This window comes from Alexandromys fortis, unplaced genomic scaffold (assembly GCF_014885135.2).
Source record: "Alexandromys fortis isolate MF-2015 unplaced genomic scaffold, M_Fortis_MF-2015_v1.1 scaffold_25, whole genome shotgun sequence".
Lineage (NCBI taxonomy): Eukaryota > Metazoa > Chordata > Mammalia > Rodentia > Cricetidae > Alexandromys > Alexandromys fortis.
This window is the reverse complement of record NW_026067904.1, coordinates 4,357,042-4,367,985: the sequence shown is the minus strand read 5'-3', so window position 1 is coordinate 4,367,985 and position 10,944 is coordinate 4,357,042. Positions and strand designations below refer to the sequence as shown.

General features: G+C 38.5%; 1 protein-coding gene across 1 annotated transcript; it reads right to left on the bottom strand.

Annotated features, from left to right (window-relative positions):
• Positions 1 to 3,280: 3,280 nt before the first annotated feature.
• Positions 3,281 to 9,736, bottom strand: Syt4 (synaptotagmin 4). The gene is made up of 4 exons (XM_050135095.1): positions 9,582 to 9,736; positions 5,983 to 6,797; positions 4,578 to 4,698; positions 3,281 to 3,588 (listed from the first exon to the last, which is right to left on the bottom strand). The coding sequence occupies exons 1-4, from the start codon at positions 9,613 to 9,615 to the stop codon at positions 3,281 to 3,283; spliced, it is 1,278 nt and encodes a 425-aa protein (XP_049991052.1). The 5' UTR covers positions 9,616 to 9,736.
• Positions 9,737 to 10,944: the final 1,208 nt, after the last annotated feature.

The window sequence follows — 10,944 nt, the reverse complement described above, 5'->3', positions numbered from 1 at the left end:
CTCCTAACCACGGGAGCAGGGGCTGGCCCTACCACTCTGGCTGGCCTTGGGAACCTATTACTCATACTGGATTGTCTCACCCAGCCTTAATACAAGGAGGGGTGGTGCTTAGTTTCACTGCAACTTGATATGCCATGTTTTGTTGATACTCATGGGAGGCCTGCCCCTTTCTGAATAGAAACAGAGGAAGAGTGGATGAGGGGGTGGAAGGAAGGTGGGGGAGGGCTTAGGAAGAGAAGAGGGAGGGGGAAATGGGGTAAGGATGTAGAATAAATTTGTTTTAAAAAGAATCTAGCAGAAAGAGCTAGGGATGTATAGTGGTGGTGAATCAGAGTGTGGGCTCAATGTCCATCACTGGAAAGATGAAAATAAGGAGTTGTCCACATGAAGACGGAATCTTTGCTATGGCGATGCACCTCTGAAACCATGGAACTCGGGAGACCGGACAAAAAAAGAGCCTGCCTCTAACAATAACCTGGGCTACCCTAGGCGGGCAAGACCATGTCCTGAGAAGAGCTAGAAGAACCTAGTGAAGTCAACTGGTGAAACCCCTGCCTATTCCCACCCTGAAGAGAGAAGAATAGAGTGGAGAAAGGAGTGAGGAATACCAAAAGATCCTCCACCTGTCTGTGCATGCACCACTGAGTCCAGTGCCTATGTTCCCCGAGAACCGGGCTTCACTTCAGGTTAGGCATGTCAGAAACAGGGCAAAATTCAGACCTCCACACATGAAAGATCTTGTTACTCAGTCTTCAGTGCTCCCTAACCTATGTAGATGTCCTATTAGGAAAAGAGAAAAACCTCAGAAAGCAGTAACACAAAACTTACAACAGAGCCATTGGCAGGACACTTCCTTGAGACTGTTTGGGCAAAAGCAGCAGTTTATTTGTGTCTTACAAACATACAGAGCTGGCACAAAAGAACAGACACCACCTCCCTTACACCATGCTTTCCTCTGCATCACTTCTACTGAACTACGACAAGTCAGTCACTGAATCTCACAGTTCTTCAGACACGGCAACCTCCCTATCTGGGTGGTTAGACTGGCTAAGCAGACAACAAATTAATTTACATGTTTAGTACAGTGCAGGAATTTTAGCAGAGTTGGGTATTCACAATGATATTGTAATACATTATAAACAGTATAGTTTTCAGAAACGATGAGATCACTTAACTCCCTGTCTGTTCCAACTCTTCTCTTGCTTTTCTTCTTTCTTGCTTTTCTCTTTTTTCCTTAAAACCAGTTGTAAATAGTTACAATCAACTTAACACCTTCAAAACACTTTAAATTGTGAAACTAAAAACTATTTACAAACAATTTAATGTGATTTTGAAGTATTTTTTGTCAGACTTGTTTCCTATCTTTTAAAAAATCCTTTTCCAATAAACATCCTGTAAGTTGGATCACCATCAACTTCCTGCCACTCTGTAGGACACTTGGAAACCATGCCTCATGATATTAGAGCTCCAAGTTAGAGTTCATCCCATGGCCTGTGACATCAAATGTGCATCCATACAAAGGCCATCTGGCCTCCCCAAACTCCACACGGTTGCAGTTCATTCCATGTTAGTGCCACAGACTGCTGAGTAGACAGATGTGAGATGACCTCGTCACTGGATGACAGTGAGTGCGGGAAAGCATAAAAGAGATGGATTTCAGTTTTGTACATACAGAATGAAATATATTTCCTTACAGAAAGTTGAACTTCTTCATAGTCATTAAAAAGCACGGACAAGTAGTTCGGAAATACATTTTCATTGAATTTACAAACACTGTGATATCAAACACATTCTCAAAAATGGCTAAAGCACTGACACAAAGCTTGACTCAAGTGGTAAAGTTTTCAGGAGACATCATCTCTAACTTGCATATTTAATAATTCAGCTGGACCTAAGTCACACTCATGATTCTCTAACAACTCAGATATAATGACATCGCCATCATCGAGTTAAGTCTTCCCAGACAACGCTAGAGCTCTGCTTGCGTCAAACGAGTTTGGCAAGAGTTTCAGAACTTAGCGATTTGGGAATGGCACGAGACACGGTTCTGTATCTTAAAAATAACAGCTCGAGACAAATTGGTCTCGAAAGACAGTGTAGCGCACACTGTCCATGCTAACTTTACAGCTTCAGTCTATTTTGTGAACGTCTGTAGATTCTGATAGGCTTGTTAGTCTTTTGTCTTAGTCTTTTTACTTAGTGTAGTTGATTTCAACCTGACAATGTACAGAATTTAACACATCTTCTTTCCTTTTGTTTCTCTTTAAGTAGTTTAGAACTTCCTGGGAAAGAATAAGTCAAATACTTAGGTAGTCATGCCCTCTCTGAGGGGGAAAGACAGCCTTGAAAATACACTCGTACACTGATACAGATTTTTATATATATATATTTAAAAACTGTATTCCTAACTGAATATCTAGCTTAAGTTTATTTTTTCCCCTAGTCTGACAGCTTCACAAAGGTAAGTAGGAGTATCTTAGGCCACACTGAGGCTTGGAATGGGCAGTGAATAATTCAAGACCATGGTTCTTATGTTGAAGTTACGTTTTATATGACTCACATGTGATCTCAGGGAACAAAAAAAAATCTCATTGCAACCACAGTGTTCTTCAATTCAGCCCTTTAATTAATTAATTTCTCAACTTGTTTGCTGTCTTTGTGAAATGAACCTAAGTTACCTACCCCTTTTATGATGAGATGGTATCAAATCATTACAAACCGAATGGAAAGGACAGCATATTTTGATATATAGGACAACTATTTGTACATGAAATAAACTAGAAAACAGACTGGAGGACATTTCTGTAATATCTTTGGATTGAAATAAAACCTTTTCTCCCCAACCTGAAGAAACATGGGTTGATTTTCATACAAAAAGGTGTGAGTTTTCATCTTGAACTCTTAGCGATTACCTGGACTTCCACTACCAAGGCAAAAGTGACATTATCATCTACAACACACACCTACCTGCGACTTGAGATTAAACTAGAGTACTCACAACAGACCTGCTTGGCCCGCTTAAGACCAGACAGAGGGAAATTGAGTATCTTATGAAAATTTAGTCAACACCTCTAATAAAGGAGGAAATTATCAAGATACACATTTACAACTGTTTTCTGGTCTACTACTTTAATCCACTTCTAACCTAAATTATTTAGTAAATAATAAATAAACAAATAATAAAGTAGCTTGCTGTGCCACAAGCTCATAATCATGTATAAGAAAGAAACTTTCTTCTTGCCTAGCAAAAGCCTTTATGCTCCGGCTCACGGCCAGGAAACTACCCATCACAGAGCATGTGCCACTTAGCAATCTGCCTCCTGGGAAAGTCACAGATCTCCTTCCAGTGCCCCCCACTGCTTCCTTCTGCTGTGGCACCCAGGACCAACCGCCCAATCACCTCGTTTCGGGATCCCCTTTCCGAATCCAAAACTAAAAATTCAACACTTATTTCTTCAAGACTCTCACAAGGAATATCAAAGACAAACAGTTCATTGAACACGGCATTGGGAGTGCATTTTTTCACGTGAGTCTTCTTTTTGGAGATTCTCTTCTTGGCGTGGTACAGGTTCACTTTGACGTAGGGATCTGCAATGACATACAAGGGTTAAACTGTCAACGGTCTTAGCAAAAAGGGGAAGGAAAGAGAATGCTGCATATTGCCTAATCCCGAAAGCAAGATGAAGGCAGTGTCTGAGCTTGCTGATTTTATACTCTCGGTGAGTCTGTCTCCTGGTGAGGACCGCTTTTGTTGTTGAACAGGGATATGAAACCAGATCATGTCCTCTTTAGCTTTTCTACAGGTGGGTAGCCATTTTCAGGGTTTGCTTTTAGTTTACAAGAGTTGATCTCTCCTGTGACATTCTTACTGCACTGGGTTCAGGATCATGTAACTTTCTATATCACATAATTATATTATTTTTGATTGCAGTATATACATTATTTATCTTCATGATCTCAAGCTTTAAGAACTTGTCTTCAATTTCTTCAATCAAATAATAAGAACAATATCACTCAGTGATGCTTTACTAAAATACACATTTATAGTTTTGAAAAAGCCCTTCAAGTATTATTGTGCCCAATGTCTATAGTGTTTAAGAAATATAAAGAGGATACTCTATTAAGAAATGGAAGGATAAAAGATTTAAGATCATTTTAACCTGTAACTTGGCTCATTTTCTTCCTCATATTCTACAACAAATACTTTGTTTCTCAGTTATTCAAAACTAAAATTTTATTCTTAAAACCTATGTATTATTAGAAAAATAATAAGCTCACCAAAGAATGTGAGTGAGTAAGTCTTTTGACATGCCAAAGTTCAGAACTCTTTCTGAGCAATGTCAGGCTGCGTTGTTCCTCTTCTTTTGTCATTGCTTTAAGTCATCCACTCAGATGCTCCCTCCTCCACTAACTTTGTGTCACAGGCATATGACTTGCTCTGTATTGCTAGCAGAATTGACTCATAATTTTTTCCCACAAAACTCAGCAATCCCAGTGCTCATGATTGAGACTGACCAAACCAGAATCCATTGTTGGCTGACAATACATGAGCCAGTTATAGACGGAAGCGTTCTCACCTGAAAGTCCAGACACGTCAGACTTCGGCAGGTGCCGGGCTTTTAAGACAACCACGGTGAGCGTGTTCGTGGTGGACTGATAACATAGAGAGACCAGAAGCTCGCCCCGTCCGGACGACTTCTAAACAAAGACAAGCACAGCAAACGTAGTACTCGTGTTGAGCTTTTGTGCCCTCATCACAAAACATACAACAACATAATACCTTTGTTATTTTAATGCCGTGTTCCTATTTCTTTTTATTTTAGCAAGCTAGAGAATCTGAGAAACGCTTGGCCCTATGATGACTAAAACCATTGACTGCCATCTTGTGGTTGTTTTCGGTACTACCTAATACTAAAATTTCCAAGGATTTGACCACACCCAGTACTTACACATGTTTTGATGGGTATTTATAACTATATTCCCAAGAGGATTTTTTCTTTAGTTTTTGCTATTCAAAGATATCTTTAATCTTTTAAGTTATTAATATATATGTCAACCGATATGTGTAGGATCACAAGGCTGATATTTGATTTTAGTTTAAATTCTTCATTATTGACATTTGAATTCAAGCCAAAGAAGACCTATTCTGCATCCAGCCACTATTCTGGACCAGGATCATAGAATTCTTGTCCTACATAGCCAAAGTACTTCCTCAATCTAAGGAGGAAATAAATGAATTTAAGTATTGGGAATAACTGGCTCAAGTTTTATAATTTGCTTTTGGACAGTAACATGGACTCCTTCATTGCAAAGGTGTTTATATTTTATTTTACGTTAAAGACATTAGCTAAGACAACTAAGGATGCAAAATACAAGCTTTAACTAATACTAACAAAACAGTAATATGGGACTTGCTTATAATTAAGAACAGCTAAAGAAAAAAAACATGCCAAAAAATAATATATAGCTATATTCTTGTGGCTGAGGAAGACCACCTCAAACTAAGCAACTGTACAAAAAGGAACAGCAAAGAGAGTGGTAAAGAAAACAGCAAAGGTCCAGGGAGTTCTCTGACACTAAAGGGCCAGAGCAGTTAGGTACCTCAGACAAACCACGCAGCCCTCTGGACCTGAGCTTTAACTGTTGCCAGTGTGGAGAAAACAGGAAGATGGCTACAAAGTGTTCTAAAGATATTTTTAACTCTAAAATGTGATTTTAAAAAACATAAGTAATGTGACTGTTGTTTTCCTTAAATCATAGCATTGAGAGAACAAATTATTCCAAAATGCCACTATTAGAATCAATGACACTATATATTTAAAACAGGAAAGGGCCTGCTCTGTTCTCTTGTTCTCTTTTGCTGTCACCTACAGTAATTAAGGATAATGTGGACCATTCATCATTTGAATGAAAGCACCACAGATATTTTTTAAAACTTACGCTAAAGATTCCTTATAAATACTTAAATGCTTAAATGATTACCTTAGCATTTCTCTTAATGATCTCTCTAGTCATTAGCATTTTTCCATCTGATAATTCAATCCCTGAGAGAGGGATAAGGACTTCTCCAATGATGTCATCTCTTGAAAACCGGTCAAAACTCAAAACGGTGAAGTGCAAGGACAGCTCTTGGATGTGGGGATAGGGAATCCCATAGAATGTGAAGGTTTCATCAAACACGGGGTCCAGGGTCTTCCTCAGCACTCTAGTCTTCACTTTATGCTTCTTCTCTGGTAAGATTGTCATTTTGATGTAAGGGTCAGAGGTCATGGATTGCTCATCCATGGCTGGTAAGCCCTGGGCTTCCTTGATGTTCACCACAAATGCTTTCTTCTCAAAGTTGTACTCTAGAGACAAGAAGAGTGTCCCCAGCTTCTCTTGTTTCTCTTCTGAAGTGAGGGAGGTACTGGACTTCAGGCTCTCAGGGGAAACAGCCTCCTTTTCTCTCTCTGGGAAGAGCTTTGGGGTCACATTCTCTAGATCAGGAGGACTGCCAGCTTTGAGATTGGTTTTGGGGAAATTGCCGTTGAGATCTCGCTTCTCCAGATCAAGATGCAGTGAAACTTTTGGCACAGCTGACTTATTCTTGGCTTCATTTTTGTCCTCTCCTCCAAACTTCTTCTTGCTGCTTAGGTTTTCAGGGTAGATGTCAACTCCTTTGAGCACATGCACGAACTTGTACGGAGGAGTCTTGTTGGACTTAGACGATCTTCTTTGGCAGCAAATCCAAGCGAAGAGAGAGACAGTGAAGACCAGACCAAATGCACTGAAGATCCCCACAACTGTGGGAATTTCATCTGTAAAACCAAATGACAAATGACATCCATTAAATGATCAGAGTGGAAATGGAAGACTATAGGAAAAGCACAATAGAGCACTAGCTATAAGTGGAGAAGATTGAGTTACTTCCCCACAGTTCTGGGCATGAGTAATAGTTTCCCACTAACTTGAGATCTAAACATAGCCCTGTGTGACACACAAGAGATACATTACGATTTAAAACTCCTTACTTCAATAGATTTTTATAAATAAATGAAAGTGTATCTGGAACAAATATGGGGTCATATTTAATATTCTCATCTAACTTTGTTTTACTCAGATATCATGAGTCATAAGTAAATGAAAGTGTATCTGGAACAAATATGGGCTCATATTTAATATTCTCATCTAACTTTGTTTTACTCAGATATCATGAGTCAATATGAGGAAGTACAATTTTTATTATTTTTCATTGACATTTTGAGATTTTTCAAAAGCACCAATCTACTATTTATGAATATATATACACATTTATATACATATATAACCAACAAATATTGGGGAACTCTGTCCTTTTAATACATCTCTAGTCACCCAGGACTCAAGCAGAAAAAAGAATACCTAAAAACAGTAATCTTCACAACTAAAAAATTATGGGAAAAAACATGCTAGTCATTGGTTATTGTTACAAACCCATTATTTTTTTATTTTAATTGTGGAATGTGGTAAAGAGATAAATATCTATTAATAAGGAGAAAATAGTAAAAGAAAAACAATAGTTTGATAATAGTATATAATTGTAGCATTGTAATCCTTTTGTAAATATGAGCTTAAAATTCTTCAAGCCCTGGATTATCAAAAGCACAAAGTAATTTATGTGGGTTAAAAGAGAATAATGGTCATAAATCCATAGTCATTCCCAAAATATGAGTGAAAAGTGAGTATAGGCAATTTAGAGTTCAATTTTGCCCTTGTCTATTTATATATGGCAAAATGTGATAAAATTGAAAATGGCATTGTTTTCTTAACTTTGTAAACATTAAATCATTGGCATCGGGTGACATTCCAACAGTGAGCATGCATGAAACAGATATCATCTCATATGTACGCAGACTCTTCTAACAACTGCTTAGCAGCTGTACTACCACATCTAAAGAGTAAACCTTTGCATGAAGTGAATATAACATGCTGTGCACATTTAGCTCTATTTTATCCATGTTTTATTTTAAATAGTGACTACTAAACATACACATCCCAGCCCAAAAAGGGTTAATGCTTGTTAAGACCAAGAAGACTAATCTTCCTTATGTCCCTTCTCCATCTTCTAAATATTCTGTCCATTTACTTCCTAATCATGAAAATGAACTCAAAGGAAATCAAATGAATTAAAGGTAAGAAAAATATGTGATGTTGAAAACTAAGGCAGCAATAAAAAAGTCTATAATTTATTTGTATGACTAAATTGAATAGTGTAAAAAAAAAAGTAAAGCTGCGAGTCTCCTAAATCAGAAAAAAAAAGTGAATGCTACCGAAGAAAAAGAGGAGGAAGAGTTAATCAGCTAAACAGTATCAGCTTCTTCCCTTCTCTTCAAATCTTTGTGCCCCCACACACACCCACACAATCTAATAACTCAGGGCAAGGCAGCAAACGCAAGCTCAGGAACTAAGAAATGCTTCAGCCAATATAAGAAAAACAATAAAAGCAGTTGAAATCAATATTTTCTAAGTAGACAGACAAGTGAGCATGAACATACGTTCACAAATATAGTCTCTGAAGATGCCACACTATGAGAAAATTTCTGATTTCACATCAAGAACTGGGTGTATCACACACACACGCACACATACAAATCCAATGATAAAAGGCTGAGAAAATCATTTACGCATATTTCATTATCTCTAATATTCAAAACATGGACTCATGTTCTGCTAATGTAACTACTGATGCCGTACTTAGTTTTTGAGAGCAGAGATTATGCCATACTAGTCATTTTAATCACAATTATGATACATCTAGAGATACTGTTCGAAGATGTCTCCATCCTTTAATTAAAAAATACTTATAGATGAAAACCCTGGTCTTTTCTCAATAGAATATAATTGGACCTAGACATGTTAATTGATTTTCTAAAAGGCACGTCTAGTTTGTTTACCGAAGCAGACAAGGATACCTTAGTGTCAAATTTTTGGAATATGAACAGAAAAAGCAATCCAGAAATCAGGATCTCTAATCCAAGTTTTGAGCAGCTTTTACTTAACTGTACAGCGCTGGACTCCAGAAAGCTCAACTGGGGACATTAAGCAGGCCAAAGCCAATTTGATTTCAAAGTCCCCAGAACTATGGTATCACAGAATTCTATCATTAGCAACATACTTAAGGGATACAAGAAAACATAGCCAAGAAAATTATGACAACTTAATAAAATACTCATCTCAAATCCTCAAGATACAAGTTATTTTATGTCGCACCGAACTCTTATGTAACCAAAGGCGTATGTGGCTTCCTTAAAAGATTTACACACAAATAAGAATCATCCAGAAAATAACTGAAGCAGCGTTCTAACAACAGATGTCCTTGCCTTTCCTCAGCTCAAGCTTACAGAGCTCAGTGAACATTCGGGAACTTCTGGAAGGTGAAATCACAGAAGGCGATGTTAAGGAGAAAGATACCGAGAAAAGGAAGTAAGCCACAATTAACCATCTGCTGTTCTCGTCTTCCTTTCAAATTAGCTACTTGAAAACATACATATTCAACATCCCCAACATCCCGAGGAGAGCACAGCCCTGCCCAGCCACAGCCCCAAGTTCAGCAACTTGCTTACCGAATTCCACGCGGCTGGTAGTGATAGGAGCCATGTTTTCTGCGTGCTCTGTCCGAGGTGCTGAAAGAACTCCAGACAGATTCACCTGGAAAGACCCTGGAACAAGGCTCCCCGAGGAAACAGCCTGATCCACCGGCCGGCACCTGCAGCGAGAGGGGCTGGAGGAAGGTCCGCGCTTTCTATCGGCAATGTGCCACCCTGCCCTGTTCCTGTTTTGGCTCTTCTGAAAAGCTTGTCCCCGAGACTCCAGACGTGGCAGAAACACGAATTGACGCAATCCTGACGCTACAGGGCTGAAATCAGCACCTGCCCTCCCCCTTCTCCCTTCAGCCGCTCCTCCTCGCCCTCCTCCTCGCACCCTCCCTCCCCTCTGGAGGATTCAGCGCACACTCACCAATTATTTTAACTGTTGGGCTACTAGATATTAACTATGCTATTCTGTTAGGCTCAGAGACACGCGGAGACACGTCCTGAAACGTATCCTTGACAGTTTTTAATCCAAAATTCTCCTGATCATCTACAGACATTAAAATAAATGTGTCCTAGTTATCAGAATATCATAATTCATAAAAGAAATAAACGGTAAGGAGAGGAAAATGTCCATATCAAATATCCATTGTAAGATGCATTCTTGTTTCCTAAAATATTCTGTGAACAATTGAATGCATACCACACTTATCACATTTCAGGGAACTCCATCAAAAATTGATATATTAAAAATAGCTATGTTCCCTCTACCATCCCTAATATTTAAACAATTTATAGTCTAAACATTTGTTTGTTGTTCCTGTTTTTCTGGTCTATCCCCTATTTCCTCTTAATATCTGACATTTGAACAGTTAAGATTCTTGGGAACAGTTGGAATGTGCTAAATTTGTTCTTAGATATGACTTTTAATATTTTGACACTGCTGATATAGCCATATTTACAGTTCAAAGACCCTAGCTTCTAATAGATTACTGCAAACAAATTACAAGAATTGGACCAACTACTAAAATAATATTGCCAGGTACTTTCAAAGGTATGCTATTCTTTGAAATGAAGATCTGGAAAAATATGCTATCATATTTCAATTAATTTGAATCTTAATGGTATTACTCTTTAAGACACTGAGCAGATTTATAAAGAAGAAACACACAGCTGTGACTTGCACCTATTAGCTAATGCTTCACAGATACACACAATGTCCTTTGCTCTGAAATTCAATAAACAAATGGATTTCAGTATGTGCTGTGTTGAAGTAAGATGAGACATGAGGATGTCTCAGAAAACTGCACACGAGACAGGTGTCTGCGTTCTGGCGAACAGCTGCCCCGAGCATCAGCATTGTGTCTGGGGAGACATTGGTTTCAGCCCTCTGCAT

Coding starts and splice junctions, on each gene's coding strand:
- Syt4 (XM_050135095.1), bottom strand. CDS start 9,615: ATGGCTCCTATCACTACCAGCCGCGTGGAATTCG. Junction 4,699..5,982: donor TCATTAAGAGAAATGCTAAG/GTAATCATTTAA, acceptor GTCTTTGTTTAG/AAGTCGTCCGGACGGGGCGA. Junction 3,589..4,577: donor TGACGTGTCTGGACTTTCAG/GTGAGAACGCTT, acceptor ATGTCATTGCAG/ATCCCTACGTCAAAGTGAAC.